This window comes from Panthera tigris, chromosome B4 (assembly GCF_018350195.1).
Source record: "Panthera tigris isolate Pti1 chromosome B4, P.tigris_Pti1_mat1.1, whole genome shotgun sequence".
Lineage (NCBI taxonomy): Eukaryota > Metazoa > Chordata > Mammalia > Carnivora > Felidae > Panthera > Panthera tigris.
This window is the reverse complement of record NC_056666.1, coordinates 35,793,743-35,813,737: the sequence shown is the minus strand read 5'-3', so window position 1 is coordinate 35,813,737 and position 19,995 is coordinate 35,793,743. Positions and strand designations below refer to the sequence as shown.

At 49.0% G+C, this 19,995-nt stretch overlaps 1 protein-coding gene across 1 annotated transcript in view; it reads left to right on the top strand.

Moving 5' to 3' along the window:
• The window catches only part of WNT5B (Wnt family member 5B), a 104,287-nt gene extending 86,421 nt beyond the window's left edge, over positions 1-17,866 (top strand). Inside the window, exons 2-5 of the mRNA XM_042991505.1 lie at positions 4,480-4,631; positions 5,863-6,110; positions 11,274-11,566; positions 16,454-17,866. Coding sequence (XP_042847439.1) covers positions 4,480-4,631; positions 5,863-6,110; positions 11,274-11,566; positions 16,454-16,912 — 1,152 coding nt within the window. The 3' untranslated portion in view covers positions 16,913-17,866. The remainder of the gene's footprint in view (positions 1-4,479; positions 4,632-5,862; positions 6,111-11,273; positions 11,567-16,453) is intronic.
• Positions 17,867-19,995: the final 2,129 nt, after the last annotated feature.

The window sequence follows — 19,995 nt, the reverse complement described above, 5'->3', positions numbered from 1 at the left end:
TAAATAAATAAACATTAAAAAAAAAGAATCTCTCTCTACAGTGGTAAAAGCAGCCACGGGAGAGGAGAAGGGTCTATCACTCCTGTCCCTTCCCTCCCCCACCCCTGCACCGCCATGGAGATCATCCAATAACTGGCAGATACCTGGACATGAGTGCAGCCAGAAGGTCACAAAAGGAGGCACTCCCTTCCCAAAGACTGTTAAGAGGGTCTCTCTTGTTATATCAGGAATGTTAACAACATTGGAAATGTATTTTTTAATGTTTATTATTAATTTTTTTAGAGAGAGACAGAGAGTAATTGATAGTGATAAAGAGAGAGATAGAGACAGAGTGCAAGTGGGGGAGGGGCAGACAGAGAGGGGGACACAGAATCCAAAGTAGGCTCCAGGCTCCGAGCTGTCAGCACAGAGCCCCATGCGAGGCTCAAGCTCACGAACCGAACTGTGAGATCATGACCTGAGCTGACATCAGATGCTTAACTGACTGAGCCACCCAGGCGCCCTATAAATGTATTTTTTATGTAGAGTCCACACTCTAGCTTGGACTCACAGCCCCAACATCAAGAGTCCCGGGTTCTACCTAGTGACCCCAGCCAGGTACCCTGCAAATGTATTTTGTAATTACACATTCCATAGCTCCTCCTTGGGTCACACAGAAAGAATTAGCCAGTGGCAACCAGGAAAAGGCTCCCATGGAGGCTGTTGGTTATTTTTGGGTAGGTTTCTAGGTGTGAGGTGCCTGTCTGGGGCAAGAGGGCAGGTGTGGGATGTGACACCATTTCATGTGCGACTCCTGTATGTCACTTGAGTCCTCAGGCTCTGGGGCAGGTCAGTCCTGAACACCCGGTGGTGGTGGCTTTTGTGAACAGTTCATGACCATGTCAAGCCCTTGCCGACTGGGTGGGGTTCTCATGGTTTCAGCCCTTGCCGACTGTTCTGAGGTGTGTGTGGAAGCACAGAGGTGTCCCTTTCAGGACAGCCTGGCTGGGGTCAGCCCCACTTGCCCACGTCTCTCTCCTTGGTCTCCTATCTCTGGACTAACTGCATGTGGCCACTTAAAAGAATGCAAATAGGTGACTGAGTCCACCCAGCAAAAGGAAGAGGACCTGGAGCCCTGTATTCAAATATGCACCCCTCTGGTTGGGTAAAGGTGGGCATCACATCTCAGTAAGGGACCTCAGACATGGCACAGCAGGGTCTGAGATGTGCAGCAGCGTCTCCCCCCCCCACCCCCCGCCACCTGCCTGTCCCCACAGCAGTTTGAAGAGAGGTGGGCTGGGCAGACATTGCAGAGTAGGGCTTTCCTTAGATTCCATAAAGGACCCTAAATAATGTAAGCCATCACCCCTTACTATTCTTGATCCTTGTCCCCTAACACATCGGATGTTCACTTGTTCCCTGCCATATCCCTGGCACTTAGAGCTGTAGCTGGCACATACTAGGCCCCCTGTGTGCATCTGATTAATGACTTTAATGAATGAATGAATAACTGACTGAAGAAGTAGGGCAGAGCAGATGTCTGACCAGCTCCTTCTGGCCCTCTGGAAGCATCTCTCCCATCCCCGAACCTCTACTACTGAAGGACAGAGACCCTGGATTCTCTCGTGCTTAACTTTGTTGTTTGACATGACATTCACCTCTCCTAGGAAGGGGAGCTGCTTTGGTTCTCTGAGGAGATCTGTAGTTATGACAAAAGGCAGCACAAGGAATTCCCTTCCCTGTCTTTTCAGTATTTACTAGCTCTTTCTTCCTATGCAGAGGACAGCATCCCTTGGTTGAGTCCTGCTGTAAAACTCACCAATGACCCACAAACCGAGCTTTCAATGTGTCTCACTCATTAAGACCAAACCATGAGTCCCCGCTCAACTTCCTTCCACCCCAGTGGGATTGAGGCAGAAGTTTCTATGCTGCCCATGCTGATGAAACCAATCCCCAATCTTCTCTCTTCTCCTCCTAGCTCTGCACAAGGAAAGCAAAGAATGTAAGTGAGGGCAGAGTGGCCCTGGGGTTTTGTGACCATGCAGAGGGCAGCTCACGTCTGCCTGCATCCTGAGTGACAGCATCCTGGGGGGAGGGCGTTGGGGTTCAGTTTCAGGTGTCATGTATCTGGAAGACAGAGAAAGAAGTCCCCACATGTGCCACCATCTTTTTTCTTTTCTTTTTCAAGTTTGTAACATATATTTTTTTAATGAGCTGAGAGTTTGATGGAGAGCGCAGGGTGGTAGGAACAGCTGTCAGCAGTGAGTCCTATCTCAGTCCATGTCTGAGTCTGGTCTCAGCTCTTGTTTGCGAGGGGCGGGATTAGAAGCTATTGGGAAGTTTGGCCTTAGCTGGCCTGTCACTGGGGAGTCAAAGCCACAGTGACCATTAGCAGGCACTGACTCCTGTCCTTGGCTCAGAAACAGTACCCACCCCCCCCCCCCCATGGCCTCAGTTGAACCTAGGATTTGAAGAACCAGAAAGATTTCACAGGAGCTTGAAGAAAAGGTGTGACAGAAGTGAGAGACGCTCGTATGAGGGGGGCATCCCTGGGGATAAGAAGTGTCACCCGTGGGGAGACACAACTGAGCACTCTGGCAGTGGAAATATATGAGGATGTATGTGGGGCAGGCGGGAGCAGGGGCTTTGCAGGAGGCAGGGCGGTGGGAGGGCGGGGGTGGGGGAGGGAGGAGGACCACAGGGAATGGGGGCAGCTCTGACTCCTCAGTCCCCAAGAAGGACTGGTAGGTGGAGTTGAGGATGTTTGCACAAGGAAACTCTTTGAAGCTCTTCTCTGGTCCTCCCCACTCTGGACCTGGTTCCCTCCCCTCCATAAAGCCATTAGCTTCTGGTGCCAGCCCTATCTCTGCTCCATCTCTCTTGGTTCCAATCGTTGCATTCACAGACCTCCTGCCCTGAGGGAGGGGGAGGATTTATGGGGGGTAGAGGGGAGAGGGGGAGGGGGCATCCTTTAGAGGAGGAGAGGTCTGTTAGGAAAGTAGGGTGTGGGGAGCTGTTAGTCAGCCGGGCTAGAGGCCGGATCATTTCCGAGCTGGCTCTGCATGACAAAGGGGAAAGGAGCAAGTTTCTTCTTTGATCTGCCCCCTGCCGGCCCCACACACCTGCCTGTTGGTGCTCCCGCCCCAGCTGAGATCTCAAGAAGGAAAACCAAAAGGGGGTGGGGACCAGGCTGTGGCCCAGCTTCCCTGGATCCTGCTCAGGCCACCTTCCTCTCTTGGTGGCCCCAGGACAAAAATATCTCCTAGGCTGATGACCCGAAGCACCTGCCGCCCCCTCCCGGAGAGCCTGGAGACCCAGGGCTGCGGGAGCAGTGCGGTGAGATGAGGCGGGGGCGGCGTGGAGCGTGCGCGCCAGTGTGTGTTTGCGCGTGTAGAGTCGGAGGTGTTAAGGGGTCCTGGGAAGAAGACTCATTGGGGATGTGGGGTCACGCCCTGGATGGAAGCTAAGGGAGAAACGAGATGGGGGTGGGGGGTGAATGGGAGGGGGTGTGTTTTTATAGACTTACTCCAGGATCCAGAAGCAACGATTTTTCGTATGTTTCCAAGGGCTGGAGGAAAGGTGTTCTTTCGCGGATACAGGCACAGGCGTCAGTTACAAAAAAATATGGCAAAGATGTGGGAAGCTCTTGAGCTACTAGGGAAGGGGTCATTGCTTCTGGAAGATGCGTCCTGGGCACAGACATTTGAGGCAAAAGTTGCAGACCAAAGCTGGCTGTGCCCCACTGTTGCTGTCTGTGCTCCTGGCTGCCCTTCCAGGGCCACAGCGCACAGGAGGGGAAAGAGGCCACCCAGGAAGACGCCGCCTCATCCGCAGGGGCTTTAGGGGCACACGGCTGGCTGTGGCTTTCACATTTCTCAGAGAAGTTGTCTTGAGAAGGTGCAAAATCCTCGCCCTTCTGTCTGCTATATTCCTGGTAATGGGAACGTGGGAATGCTGGAATGTGGAAACTTTCTTGGAGTGAGAAGAGTACAGATGGGAGGGAAGACACCTATTTGGCTATAGGTAAATCCAACTCACCAATTGTTCTTAGCCCGCGAAGGAGAGCCTCTGACTGCAGTGAGACATAGAGAGAGGAGGCGATGGGTACCCTGGTTTCTTTGGATGTTGGGGAACGGCAGGTGTCTGCTGCAGCAACCAAAGCATCCTCTTCATGGTGCACGGAGCACCATTCTTGGAATGACTTGTTTTCATTTCTCTTTTCTAGTTTCTCAGCTCATTGTTTCCTTTGGAATTAGGTCCTGAGTAGGGTTCCCACAGTTTGGGGTAAGAGACATGGAGGCTCCTATGGTGAGCAGAGTAGCAGTAAGAAATGGAGGTTGGAAAGAGGCTGAATTTCTTTGGGGGAGGTGGGGGGGAGAGCAGAACTTGACATTAGACCCACCCAGAGCTCATCCTTTGTGCTTCCCTCCTCCTCTCCCCTGGTCCTGCCTCATCTGCTCCATTTCCACATTGATTCTCTCTCTGTTCTGCTTTCTCCAGGGAGCCCCATTTCAGAAGCCGACTGCCCCCGGGGTCTTCCCAGGGCACTGGGGAGGGCCGAGGCCGAGGCCGACCATGCCCAGTCTGCTGCTGCTCGCCGCTGCACTGCTGTCCAGCTGGGCTCAGCTTCCGGCCGAAGCCAGCTCCTGGTGGTGAGTGAGAGGGGCTGAAGTCCTTCTCTACAACCTACGCCTCCTTTGGTAATTAAATGTGGAGAAGGGTCACCGTGTGTTGTGATCATTCCTTTATTCGTAGGAATCCTGAGGACTGCTTTTATCCCAGGAAAACTAGGACAGCTTTTTCTCTCACAGGCCCCCAGAGGTAAAGGTTCACCAAGAATAAAGGATTAGTTCATCTGGTGTTTTCCTCTGATCCTGTCTGCATTCCCCTTTTCCTGGACCTTCCTCCATCCTCATGGGTTGTTAGAAATAGCTCTTGTGTTGCTCTTGGATCAATAAGGATATTGATTTTTTTTTTCTGGTGGGGGCAAGGAGAATAGAATTCCTATTTTAGAAGTCTGATGACCAGATGAGAAATTGAGAGATATGCAGGACTGTGCGTGGCTTTCTTTTGTGTTTTGAAGACTAATGTCATTGCCAAGTCAACATGGAAATGGCAGGCACACCCCACCTATTTTGCATGGTCTGCACTCCCCCCACCCCGCCCCACTCACATTTTTATTCTGATGGCAAATTTAACTGAACACTTTACTATATCTGGTAGAGGATGGAGCCAAAGGGAGAGCCCGTGAACTGATACAGTGGGTTAGGGGATTTGTGGGTGGGATATGGAAGCGAAAACATTTAGACTATGTTGTGATGTATGAAAATTGGCTTCTGTTTTCGAGGCATAAGGGGAGTTCTATTTCAAGGAGTTTTTCGCTTTCCATCACATATCCTGCACTTGGGCTAAAGTGAACAAGTTGCCCCTACCCCTTGAACAAGTCGCGTGCTCTCCTGTTGAGGTTTGGCCATTTCTGTCCTCTGCTTGGAATCAATGTCCTCTGCCCTCTCTGTCACCTTCTCTGCCTGTCCCCCGCCCTCCCCCTTTTAAGACCCGGTTCACACCATCGCCTTGTAAAAGCTTCTCTCCAGCTGTAAGAGCTCTTTCTCTATCTGATCACTGTGGATGCAGAAGTTCAAGTCTGCCTTTGGCATTTGACATCTCATGCGTCATCTGTGGCCGTGCCTCAGTTTTCCTCCGTTGCCCTTTGAAGGCAGGTGCTCTGTTTTACCTACCAATTTTTCTTCCCAAGCCCTTAGTACAGGGCCTTGTACACAGAAAGAAAGTGTGTGATAAATGTGTTGAATGAATGACTTAATGCTGCACATGGCATATACTCACTCCTTGTCCTTTTTTCCGCTTTCTGGATCTCTGCTGTAGGTCATTAGCTGTGAACCCGGTGCAGAGACCCGAGGTGTTTATCATCGGTGCCCAGCCCGTGTGCAGCCAGCTTCCCGGGCTGTCCCCTGGCCAGAGAAAGCTGTGCCAACTGTACCAGGAGCACATGGCCTACATAGGGGAGGGAGCCAAGACAGGCATCAAGGAATGCCAGTACCAGTTCCGGCAGAGGCGTTGGAACTGCAGCATCGTGGACAACACGTCTGTCTTCGGGAGAGTCATGCAGATAGGTAAGAGGCCTCCCAGACACCGCCTGGCTAAAGGAACTGGGCTCACCCGGCCTGGGTGCAAGTACCTCGGGACTGGCGCGGAGAGCCCTCACAAGTGTCCAGTTCTCTCGAGGCTTGGAAGCAGTGTGCAAGGCGACAGGGAAGCATTCAGGAAGCAGAGTTTTGGATGATGTGTGGGTGGCACAGCTCAGTGCTCAGCTGGTGCTCCGCTGCTGGCCTCATCCTGTTTGGGACAACCAAACTTCCTCACTTGAGAAAGGTGGCAGAACAGCCGAGCTGAGTTAGAGTGGATTAGCAAGACTGCCTGCCGCCACTGCCCTTCGCCCCAGCACAGGGCAGCTCCCGTGCTCCTGCTCTGGTGGCAGCATTGGGTAGAAAACCAAAAAAGCCTGTATGACTTTTGCTTCTTCCACTTGGACCCTGAGAGAGATAGAAACTTTGAGCCAAATTGCTGATAGCTATCATTAACCTGACCCAGATCCAGTCCTGGCTTTTTCATTCCAAAGGGGATGTGTGTGAAAGTGGGGGAAGGGGACAGACCCAGAAGAAAGAGGAGAGGCCACCACCTCTTCCTGGATTCCTGTCCTTTCCCCTCTCCCACTTGGACCCTCTGGCTGCCCTATTGCTTGGATGGAGGTGTGATCTGGGGTCTAATTGTTTTAGGTCCTTTTGAAATGCAATCCTCCTCTCCCTGGCAAGAAATTGAGAAATCCGGCCCTATTCTACTGGGTCTGATCCCCAGGGCCATAAAAGGAAGGTGTTAGAGCACTGTATTCTTCTGTCTGCTATTCTCCCAAAAAAGTTTCTCCTCCAAGGATGGCATTCCGGAATTACCTGAGGCTGAGTTTTCCCCAAAGAATGCTTTTAGCAGCAAGCAGGGTGTTTGGAAGACCTCTCCTTCCTGACCCTTTTCCCTATCTCCCCTGCCCCATATTGACAAGCGAGGACCAGGGGAAAGTATGCTCTGAACCTTGCTGTTCTCTTCCTTCCTTCAGTATTCACTCAAGGGCCATACAAGGAATTCTCATGTGTTCCTGCAACAGTCTTATCAGGCAGTTTTCCTAAAAAAGAATGGACTTGGGTTAAGTGAGAATTGTTTGTAGTTTATTGATTCTTCTAAATACACTCGGTATATGGTGAAGTCTTAGCAGCACTGCCTCCTCTGGGTTCTGGGGGAGGAAAGTAGGAGACCCAGGTATAGAGAGAGGCATCCACTAATCACTGTAAGGGAACTCCTGTTTGTTTGGGACCTCATGTGTGCCTGACATTGGCTAGATCCTTTTCATGTGTAATTTTGTTTGAGTGAAGGCCAAGAATTGAGCTTTACTTCAGGAAAGAATCCAGATTTGATTGGGGGAATGACCTATGAAAGCAGATCTTACCATTGTCTCTGTACGCTATTCTATTACAAATGGAACCCTCCGCTTGACTTCTTTCCACAGTTTCTTTTTGTAGCTTCCCTGCAGACAGACTTGTACTACCCAGGAAGTTATCCTCCAGTCATCCCTTTGGGCCCAGGGTGGCTCCTAGTGAGTCTTCTGTCTGCTATCTTGTGTTACAACTTCCAAGAAAGTCCTGCCTTTTTTGAAGCTGCTGCAAGACTCCACCAGCAGAGGGCAGCAGAGTAGCTTGGAGGGAGCTACTGACACTGCCCCCAGCCTTGGTCAGGGGAACATGGGGGCACCTTCCTGGCAGTGGGTGTGGAGCAGAGACAGAGAGCATGGAACTGTCCTGCTGTCTCCTAGGGGATAGATGGCAGGTATCTCCAGCAGTTCCATGGCTGCTGGTTTCTTAGACTTTTTACTTGAGATGGTTTGAGTTTCCACTCTGAGTTGTTCCACATATAGAGAAACTCCCCACCTTGCTCGTCCATTCTGAAGCCCTGCATCATGTCTTGTTTTCTGGGAATGGCACTATGGTCTGTACTAACCAGGCCTGTCGGAGGACCCAAATGCTCCCCCTGAATGCAGAGCCACCCACACTCAGTACCTAATGATGCCCCCAACCAAAAGAGGCAGAGTAATTGAAAGGACAGCTAATCCACCTGAGGACAGACTGGGATCTGAAACCATCAGGACAGACCAGGACCATCAGAGCACATAGTGGCTGCAGTATTATGCTCAGTTGCAGGTACGTTATTTTGAAAGGCAGTTCTGGGAGGAGTGATTTGGCTCTGAAAAGCATGTTTCCTAAAAAACCGAGGAAGAGATCAGACGTGTAGCCTGGAAAAGAGAAAACATAAAAGGCGTATCAGTTGTTTTCAAATGCTGAAAGGCTGTCAAATGGAAAGGGATTAGACAGTGTAGCTCCAGTGGGTGGAAGTTATAGGGAGGCATTTTTCAACTTACTGTAAGAAAGAATATTCTGGTGAGTAGAGTCATTAATAGATGATGGGATGGGATGGGTTGCCTTGAAAATCCAGCCTGCTTCCCTGAAAAATGCGTGAAAGGAAGACTCACGGTGGGTGGGTTGTCATTGGGCTGCAGATCAGAGGCTCCTTCCTGTCCCAGAAGGCCCAGTCAGGGGCTTGAGGCTCCATTTTAGCAAGACTTCTTAGACATGGCTCCCTCAAAGAGGGGCCTAGGCCCTCCTCCCTAAAGGCCTTTTGGTCACCCTAGCATCCTGGTTGCTCATTCTCATAGTCTGACTACCCTAGATTAGATAAAGCTCCAGTGGTTTCAGCACTGACTACATGTCGAGCTTGATGGCTGAATCATGAGAGTGACTTCCTGCATCACCTGGGTTTTTCTTGCGTGGCTCCTAGTCCACATCTGACCAGAAGCTGACCCCTGGTTACTTGAGAAACACTGACTTGCCCAGTCTGGTCTGGTTGCAAGCTTCACCGTGTCCTGCCCAGACAATTGAGAAGTAGGGCAAAGTTGAGAGATCACTCTAGACCTATTGATGAATGCAGGCCACTTCCCTGTCCACCTGCCAAGACAGGATTATGGGATGTCTGCTTCTGACCACAAGACTCAAGAGAGGAGGAAATGGAGAACAGAAGATTCTGCCTAGTTTAATCCCTGAGATCAAGATTGGATCTCAGATTCTTGCTAAGAACCTAGCCCTTTTCTTCCATACCTGAGTTTTTATGAGTGGTATTTATTATGACAGCCTTACTGAAACAGAATTCGCATGCTGTATAATCACCATTTTAAAGAGTACATACAGGTTGGTGTATATTCAGAGGATTGTGCAACCATCGCCACTGTCCAATTCCAGAACATTTTTGTAACCCTATGAAAAAACCTGCATACCTGTTAGTAATCACTCTCCCTCCCTCCCCTTCTGCTGAAACCCTAGGCCATCACAAATCTTCTGTCTCTATGAATTTTCTTATTATGGACATTTCATATAAATGAGATCATACACTATGTGTTTTTTTTGTATCTGGTTCAGTACAGATGCCAAATGCTAGGGGCACCTGGCTGGCTCAGTTGGTGGAGCATGTGACTTTTGATCTCGGGGTTGTGGGTTCCAGCCCTATGTTGGGTGTAGAGATTACTGAAAAATAAAATCTTTTAAAAAATGTTAAGTGATTCACTCAGTATAATGATTCAAGGTTCATCCACATTGTAGCTTGTACCAGCACTCGATTACTTTGTATGGCTAAATAATATTCCACCGCTTGGATAATGCCACCTTGAGTTTACCCATTCATCCACTGATGGACAATATGAGCTCTTTCCATTTTTTTGGCTATGACGAATAATGCTTCAGTGAACATGCAGGTATAAGTTTTTGTGTGAGTGTATTTTTATTTATCCTGGATATATCTTAAGAGTGGAATTGCTAGGTCATATGGTGATTCTGTGTCTGTTTAACCTTGTGAGGAGCTGCCAGACTGTTTTCCAAAGCTTAAGGTTCCCACTAGGACTACATGAGCATTCCAGCTTCCTCATATCCTCACCAACTTGTTACTAGTGCCTTTTTTTTTAAAGCTTTTATTTTTTTTTAAGTCATCTCTACACCCCCTGTGGGGCTTGAACTTACAGTCCCGAGATCAGGAGTCGCATGCTGTACTCACTGAGGCAGCCAGGCACCTTACTATTGCTTTTTTGATTATAGCCATCCTCATGAGTGCACAGTGGTATCTCACTGTGATTTTGATTTGCATTTCCCTAGTGGCTGAATATTATTTTTTCATAACATTTTTTATTGAAGTGGAACATAACAGGAGTTTTTTTGTGTTTTTGTTTTGTTTTGTTAATCTCAGTAAGATCTCTTTTTAAGTTTATTTATTTATTTATTTTGGGGGTGGGGAGTGTGCATGCAAGTGAGGGAGGGGCAGAGAGAGAATGAGAGAGGGAGAATCCCAAGCAGGCTCCATGCTCAGTGCACAGCCCATGCTGAGCCTGATGTGGGGCTCGGTCCCACAACCCTGGGATCATGACCTGAGCCGAAATCAAGTTGGACGCTCAACCGACTGAGCCACCCAGGCGCTCCTACATCATATGAGTTTTTAAGTGGTTAGAGGAATACAGTTCAGATTTTCTACTGGGAGTGATTTGGATATTTGGAGAGACCATGCTGAGGGTCCTATAGATGTGGTTTCCCAGTGCTCATGAGTTGGGAGGCAGTGTGGACCCCATAGAAGACAGAGGGAAACAGCTTGGATGATCCTGGACATTGTAATTCGGGTTCACTTCTACTCCTGGTCTTTGCCACTATCTAGCTAGATAATGGCAGCAATAAAAAAGGCAGATGCATGGCCCATAGAGTGGTGAGAACTTGGCATCTGTGAGGGAGAGGTTTGTGCTAGGATACAGTCTTACTATTGGTCCCATGATTGCTACTCTGTCTCATCTTCCTCCCACAGGTTCTATAAACTCCTTAATGCCCACTGTCCCCTCCAGTTAGGTCTGCGTCCTAGGAATCTGCTGGCTATGTACCCTTCCCTGGAATGGATGTTAGTGCGGGCCAAGGCTGGAGGGGTTCATTCTACTGTGTGTGTTCACAGGGCAGAGGAGGCAAATTTATGCTCATTATCAGAAGTTTCTGACCATTAGAGCCATGGAAAGTGAAAGGTGCTTCTCCTGACATCATTTCCCCTGGAGTATTAAGGCCCAGGCGATGGTTTTGGGTCCAGGAGAGACAGAAGGAAGGAAGGGGCCTCCCCAGGGAGCTGGCATCCTTCACCACCTCTCTTGCCTTCTCTTGCAGGGAGCCGGGAGACGGCCTTCACCTACGCAGTGAGCGCGGCAGGCGTGGTGAACGCCATCAGCCGGGCTTGCCGCGAGGGTGAGCTCTCCACGTGTGGCTGCAGCCGGACAGCGCGGCCCAAGGACCTTCCCCGGGACTGGCTGTGGGGCGGCTGCGGGGACAATGTGGAATATGGCTACCGCTTTGCTAAGGAGTTCGTGGATGCCCGCGAGCGGGAGAAGAACTTTGCCAAGGGGTCGGAGGAGCAGGGCCGAGTACTCATGAACCTGCAGAACAATGAGGCGGGTCGGAGGGTAAGCTGGAGCTCTCCCACCTCCACACATACCGTGGGGTCCCTGGCTCGTTCCTGGGCTGAGCCAGGAACAGTGGCTTGGCTGTGAAAAAGGGGGTAGGTCTGACCATGGTGATTCTTACCTACCGTGGCTGACCTGGATTCCTGCATTAATGCCCCATTCCATTTCACAAGGTTCTGTTTCCCAACGGGCACATGCAGGTGTAATTTTTATAAACCTCATTTATTTTTTCACAGGACATCTGTCCCTATGGGACTTAGGAGGCATCAGGATTCCAGGCATACAGAGTAGAGTTCTTGTCTGCCCTTCCTTTGTAACGTGAGCAGATAGGATGGTGGGAAGTTTAGGCCATTTGACCTAGCCAAGGGTTTATGATTTGTTGGAGGCTCAGGTAAAAGCAGAGCTGACTTTTAAGAGCTGCCACCATGTGTGTCCAGAAGCCCAATCCAAAAGCACATGCAAGTGCTAACATCAAACACAGTTCTGTGCATGAGTGGAAGCAGGATGGGTAACCACCTTCTCAAGGCTGTGTCACCAATGTGATGCAAGATGTGACTGTTGGGTGAGCCTCCGTTTCAGTGGAAACTATAATGTGGGGTTTGAGGTGAGCGTGGTTTATTGCACATGCAGAGCATACCTGGGCAATGGCTCTAGCTTTCCTTTGTGGTGTGCTGAGGAGCACGGGCCTTCTCTGCCTGCCCCTCGCTCATGAAGGCCTCACCGCTGAGCACATGCTCTGCCTCCCCTTCCCTTTGCTGCTCCCGACATGATCTGTCTCTGCTGCAGGAAACCAGAGGGCTCGCTGGGGCAGAAGCTCTCCTTCTGCTGGTTTGGTACATCCCGTGTGCAGGGGAGTGTCCAAGTCTCCTCCTAGAGAGGTCTGAGGTCTGAGCTCTGGGGAGTCCCTCCTGGCACAGGGCCAGGGGACTGCAGACCTCTTAGGAAACCACAAAGACTTCTTTCTGGGAGCTCTGTCTGCACTCAGGTCTGCATCAAGCCAGTTTGCAAGGTACTGTAGGGACACCAGAGATGAACCCGTTAAACAGTGGGGCCAGCAGCTTCTTGAGAAGAAATACATTGAGAAATTTAGTGTTGGTTCATTGGTGATTCAGCAATAGGATATGGATGTATTTCTTAAAAAGTTTATTAACTTAAAAAAATCAACTCATGTTTCATAGGAACACATATTGAATAAATGGAACTGAAATGTCTTTTATAGGAACTGGGATCTGTGATGTTGGCTTGGTAGAACATGGTGCACTTGTGTAAACTTAGTATCATCAATAGTGTGATGTCAAGTTGAAATTAGAATTGGTTACTTAGCCAGTGTCTTTCTTACAAAGCCCATACCCGGAGGCTGAATCTGGGGTTGGGGGGGTGGTATTAATCTGTGGTGATGATAGGAATTCTGGGTGTTGCTCCAGTACAAACCAGAGCAGAGAGAGCAGCACTGTCTTAAATGACCTTCCATTCTCAGGGCATCTCCGGGGCCACTTCCTTCCGCCGTCCCCCAGGACTTTGTCTCTGTTTGGCAGTCTGCTTGCCAGTCTTTGGGTATCTACCATGAGACATTTGGCAAAAAAGGTTAGGATCTTCACTTTATCTCCTGAATGCCCAGATTCTATCCAGTTTTCAAGATCCCACTTCAAACAGCACCTACTCCTTAAAATCTTCCCCACCCCCCATAATTAGTAGTCTCTCTGCCTTTGAACCACAGTAGAGCAGTTGCTACGTTTCTTGAGGTATTCCTTACTCTACCTCATCCCACTGGCTGTGACTTCCTGAGGACAGGGATTCCATCTATAGCTCTTTGAAACAACGCTCACTGTGCTTTACATGAGTGGGCACATGCAAATGTGCAGAGCAAAGCCCCCGTATTGCCTCCTAGGAAGAGGTCAAATTCATGGAAGGCTGTTTCCCGTCTCTGCTCTGTGCTATCCTTGGGGCGTTGTGGCAGATGCCGAGGTGACTAGGCATTCATCCTAATCGGGACTCCATTTCAGTCACAGTCTTGACCCCACTTCTGCTGGCTCCTCATTTTATTGCCCTTAATTGTTTGTTTGTTTGTTCTGGCCCTTATCTTGGCAAACCTTCCTTCCATCTGCCTTGTTTCTCACTTACACACCTTTCCTGTCTTCCTCTGTCTGTCTCCCTGCCTTTGGGCCCCCTTCCTCCAGTCTCCACACCTCTTCCACAGCCTTTATCTCTCCCTTTGCTCCTGTCTGCTCCAGGTTGGGAATTCCTGTCCCTCTCTATTTTTTCTCCCCTCTCTGAGGAGCAGGCCTCTGCCATCAATCACCATCTGAGGCCAAAGGTATTCACCTCCCACCTCCTCACACCTACACAAACAGTTCCTTAGGAAAGACTAAAATGGCGGCAGGGATCGAAAATTCCCTGCACTCGTATTCTACAACAAATTAAAAATTTTATTTTTAAGTAATCTCTACACTTAACATGAGACTCAAACTCACAACAGCCCCAAGATCAAGAATTGCACACTCCACCGACTGAGCCAGCCAGGAGCCCCAAACCATTTTTTTAACAGACTATCTAGGATCTGACGTGTTGGCCACAGAATAAATCTTGGGCATACTTTGCAAGCAATTTCTCTTGGCCTTTGAGAGTCTCTAGTAACCCCATTCTAGACATCGATGGCAAGAGCAGTGGGTTGATACTGCCTTGTCACTCAAGGGCTTAAGCATTTTCCAGATAAAAGCTGCCTAATCCTTGTGACATTCCTATCAGTTACCAAGCTCAGTCACACCATTAGTGCAGAAGAGGGACTTAGGGCTTTGCCAAGGAGCAAGATGTAGAACCAAGAAAATATTTTAAAACTTTGTTGCTTTTTCAGTTAGCAGAAAAGGCCAAACATTGAGATTTTCCCCTCTTTTCCTGTAAGAGGAGCTTATATATATTATCAATAGTAAACTATTTGAATATACAAATATTACAGTGTCTCCATAGATGAAAGGTGGAATGAATGTCTGCATAGTGAAGATCCGTGACACTCTTCCTCTTGGATTTGTTTTACGAAAGCTCCGTTCTTACTCTGCAGAGTCGTCTCCGGCTCTCCTTCCCCAAATCTCCCTAAGTGTTTGCTTCCAGTAGAGATGCTTATCCTGTTCCCTTGGTCACTTAGTGGTGGGGTATACAGTTTTAGGCCCTTAATGTTTCCTCTTTCCAGCAGCACCAGATGCCTGACCTCCCTCTCCAAACCGAGGACCATTTCCAGAGGAATGTCAGGCCCCGGCTCAGACTGGGGGATTTGTGCCAGAAGAGGGTAATTGCAGACCCTGTCTTTGAAGTGCCTGTTGGAATGGGGTGTTGGTTCCTTTATGCCCTGGGCCTGGAGCTGCCAGTCAAGTGCTGGGCCTTTAACGCTAGGGAGGAGGCTCCTTCCTTCTCCACCCTAAGCTGTTTTTAAGCCCCAAGATTGGAGTGCAAAAGTGCTAGTCATCCTGACTCCCTTCTGGGTGGCCCTGGCCAGATTACTGAGCCTCTCTAGAGCTTCAGTTCCTCCACCACAAAATAGTGGGGATAATTCCACACCAGAAAAAAAATCAGGAAGAGTTTTGACAATAGTAAGATGAGCTGATGATGGTTAAGCTATTTCTTGCACCTGCAGTGGTCTCTGTGCAGTGCTGAATAAAGACACAATCTGGGGACTCTTGAAAAGAAATCCTAGAGAAACCCTTGAAAAAATGAGTCCCGACTCCGTCCATGACAATAGCTGTGGCATAAGAAAATGTTTTGCAGCAGGCTTGCATTTTTATCTTGCCATCTGTACACCCGGGCCTGCCTCCAGGGCTATTGGACACAATGCATCGGTATGCTTTCATTGAAAAGCACTTTGTAAGCAGCTTTTTGGTCTACGCCTGCTTTTAAAATTTTGATTTGGGATAACCCAAGTTCAAATCCACTCCACATTGTTGTGGTTCAGTGGCTTCAGGGATTTGTTTTCAAACACATCACCTCTGTTAGTGGGCCCACTGACCTACTCTTGCAGTGCACAGGGCCTTACCTCTCTGCCTCCACACTCAGCCCCTCCAGGGCGGACGGGGTCTGCGGGTGCTGTGGTGCAAGAAAACGGTCTTGTTCACAAACACCGTGTGGTGTGTGGCGAGGCCCCTCTGACTGTGGAGTTGAGGACCAAATGTTAACACAGAAAAAGGGACTGTTTAGTTCTTAGGGGATTTGGCAGAGTCAGAGAGAGCTTTTTGCTAACCAGGGCCATGCCAGCAGTTTCTGTGACAGGCTAGCAGTACGACTGGATTTTTTTTTCCCCGATTGTATTCCATATGATGCAAAAGCTGGACACTGTTTGCTGGTTTGTGTTTGTTTGTCTGAGACTTTGGTCAAGATAGAAATATCCCTGTTTTCCTGATGGTAAAGATGACACATTGATCATAACAAGTTTCAAGTAATAAGCAATGGGAAAAAGGGAGCACCTGGGTGGCTCGGTTGGTTAAGCATCTGACTTTGGCTCAGGTCATGATCTCACGGTTTGTGAGCTCGAGCCCCACTTCTCTCTCCACCCCTCGCCTGCCCCTCACTCATTTATGCCCCCTTTCTCTCTCTCTCAAAAAAAAAAAGCACAAAAAAGAAATGGACAAAGTAGAAAGGGCAAGTGCACCAGATGCCATCCTTATAGCTGATCAGACACAGACACTGCCTCCCCTGTGTTTTTCTATGCGGTGCTCCCTTTATCCACTTTCGATTTGGGTGACTGAGGATCCTGGAAAGATCTTTCTATACTTTTGAAAAACTACTCCTCACCTCCCCAACCATTAGCCGTCTTCAGTATTTGGCCTGTGGCACCCCCAGCCACACTCTTGACATCTTCCAGCAGCATGCTCCCTCTCATTGCCTTCTTTCTCCTCCCCTCAGGCTGTGTATAAGATGGCAGACGTGGCCTGCAAATGCCACGGCGTCTCAGGGTCCTGCAGCCTCAAGACGTGCTGGCTGCAGCTGGCCGAGTTCCGCAAGGTGGGGGACCAGCTGAAGGAGAAGTACGACAGCGCGGCCGCCATGCGCATCACCCGCAAAGGCAAGCTGGAGCTGGTCAACAGCCGCTTCAACCAGCCCACCCCGGAGGACCTGGTCTACGTGGACCCCAGCCCTGACTACTGCCTGCGCAACGAGACCACAGGCTCCCTGGGCACTCAGGGCCGCCTCTGCAACAAGACCTCGGAGGGCATGGACGGCTGCGAGCTCATGTGCTGTGGCCGCGGCTACGACCAGTTCAAGAGTGTCCAGGTGGAGCGCTGTCACTGCAAGTTCCACTGGTGCTGCTTCGTCAAGTGCAGGAAATGCACTGAGATCGTCGACCAGTACGTGTGCAAATAGCCAGCGAGGGCCCACTCCTCTGGCCTCACCTCTGCTCTGCCTCACAAAGTTTATATTATAGAAATCTATATAAATCTATTTTATATTTGTATAAATAAATGGATGGATGATAAATAATTAAAAGAAGAAAATGGAAAGGAAAAGCTTATTTAAGAGACGCTGGAGACCTTTGAGGATTGAACTGTGCTGGTTCTCTACTCTGGGTGGGTGGGGAAAGGGGATTCTCCCCCTCCCTCTGGTGGGTCCTTGCAGTGGGTAGGGACTCGGGGATATTCACTGTCAGGCCACCACGGCCTCGAGGAGACTCATGGTGGTTAGATGGAGAAGATGCTTTTGTCTGAAGTCTGGAGTCTTTGCTGGGTGGACAGCCACCCTGTGACCCCCGTCGTTAGCCAGGAGGCCCTGTGCAAGGTGGCAGAACTCAGCTCAAACCATTGCATCCTCAGGGTCTTGTCAGAAAACCGATCATTTCTGTAAGAGGCCCAGGGCTTGCTTACCCTTGGGTTTATGTGCACCCTTGCAGAATCCACAGTTACAGGAACGAGGACAGGTCCCATGTCATCTCTGACCGGTGGCCACAAAGTAGACCTGCATCTCCCCAGACTCCTGGGCCTGACTTTCCAGCGAGAATTATTCTCCCTCCACAGTTCACTAGCTCCTGCAACCCATTCCCTGTGCCGAGGGGAAAGCGAGTCCCTTGGCCTGACTTGTTAGGAGACATGTGAACGGAGTATTTGTGCCACAGCTGCAGAGAGCCAGGAGCATAACTGGACCAAGTGAACATTGATTGCACTGTGCTCCCGCAGGGAGGGGCAGCTGGGGTGTTGCTGTCACTTCCTCCATCACGGGGGCCCCACCAATGACAGGACGCGTGGCCAAGTCAGGCTCTGCTGGCCCGGCACCGTCTTTTCATCTCTGCCCCAGATGTACAGTTTCTCTCTGATATTAAATACCCTTCACTGGAATTTCTCTCCCTTTCCTTTTTGGACACGCGATTATGTTTCATGAGTCTCCTTTTATGTTTGATCTGATCCTTAGAACCCTGCTCCACGGTGCACGTATGGGAGAAGGTAAGGGCATGGAAATGCTTTAGAACTCTAGCCTGGTGGTTGGAGACAGAATAGTATGAAAATTAAGTAAGTTTATGCATTTAAGCACTCTCCCCAAGGGTTAGCCCAAAGTTAAATACTCATAAATGATAGCTATTAGTATTACTATTATGAAAAAAATATCACAATTATAAGCAAAAGAATTCAGAGATTTCAGTTTAAACCTCATGTCTACCTTCCCTTCTTCCATTTTACAGCCCACCCAGTTATCCCTGGTTTGGTCACTGGGTCCTTGGTAAAGCACAGGTGATGGGGACACTCTCTGCAGCCTTCTCTATGTTGTGATCTCCTGTCTTGGACTCCAGGATGTGGAGACGGGAGAGAGAGGGAGACAGAGTTCAGGGGTGATCCACAAAGGGAGATGTTATATTGTAGAACAGGAGGAAGTAGTTATGGGGAGACACATTGATCCAGGTGCAACGGAGTGGCTAGCCTGCAGGTGACCCAGTAAGTAACCACATAAAAACACCAGTTTTATTCTAGAAAAGTTTACTTCTGGGGAAATAATGGAATTAAAGGAGTTAACTTGGGTTGTAATGAACAAATTATATTGCAAAACAATGTGAAAGAGGTTCTGTCTGAGGGTATTCATGGTCATGTATACTACTTGTATCTTCAGTGCCTAAAGAAGAACCTTCTGACTCGACATCAAAGAACACCAGACCTAGGGTTATTTCACTAGTAACTGCTCCTCACACTGTTACTCAGATTCCTTTGGTTGACATTTTCAAGATGAGTAGTCCATGAAAGAAAGGGATTGAACTCATCTGGCACACACAAGATCAACGCTGTGTCCTCATCTTCATTAGTTGGCATTTAGCCAAACTAACGTGGTCACACAGACCAGCCATGATAATAAGGGTTTTGAAACACTGGCTGGCATTATTTCCTACATCACTGTTGTAACTCCTGGAGAGTTACCTTATGTCAGGTGCTCAAAGTGTCTAAGAGCTGAAATCCAATTCATCTTTAGAAACTTCAGGAAATTAGATGACAGTGACTGGTCCACAAAAAGTGACTTTAACGTTCGTGAAAAGGAGATAGATCATCCCTGTTGTGTTGAGGTTTTCCTGCAGCGTCATGGCAAGGGGATTGAGTAAATATTAAATGTTTTCTTGAGAAAGCAAGTCACATGTTCCAATACCAATGTGACTGTTGCAGCCGTTGACCACCAAGGTTAGGAAAGATTTAACCTTCAAAATAGATTGGGATGGAGTAATAGTTACATGCTTGTTAAATCCTGATGAATTGGCAGTTGTCTGTGTTGTGACCAGTAATGCTGTAGGAATGTGGCTGGAAAATACCAACCTAAGAAAATGAGATTCTGCTCAGAACCACACAGTGTTAGAGCAGGAACAGAAGGTGGCAGTCAGATCTCCTGCTCCTGGGTTTCCAGATAAGGGCCTCCAAATCTTGAGTAGGTCCCAAAGTCTAGTGTGTGTAAAAATGCAGAGGCCTGGGCCTCCAGCATCAGAGATTTTTATTCAGTTGGTCTGGAGTGGAGCCAGGACAACTGTCTGAACCTTTAACAAGACCCTGAGGGGATCCTCTGCTGATGGTCCAGGCACTACACTGGACCTATGGTCAGTAAAAGTGAGCCCAACATCCACAGGGAGACAGGCATCTGAGTCGTCTCAGCAACGCTGTGCAGGATTATTTCCTGGTACCTGAAATTTATTATGGTTAACCTAGGGTCTAACTGAAAGCGCACTGCATTGGATGTAATGCCTGGACCAAGCAGTCCTAACCATCTCAGGGATCCTTTTTATTGAGAGGGGAAAGAGCATTCTGGCATAGAGCAGAACTGATTTGCCCTGGGATGTTCTACCTCCCTCTTCTGCCTAGGACTGGTCGGGGGAAACCTACAGATCTATTCCAAATATAGTACGGTCATATTTGCTTAACTGTCTGCATGTATTCACCTTGTCTTCAAGATAAAATTCGGAGAAAGGTATGTCTGACTGCCTCCACTTA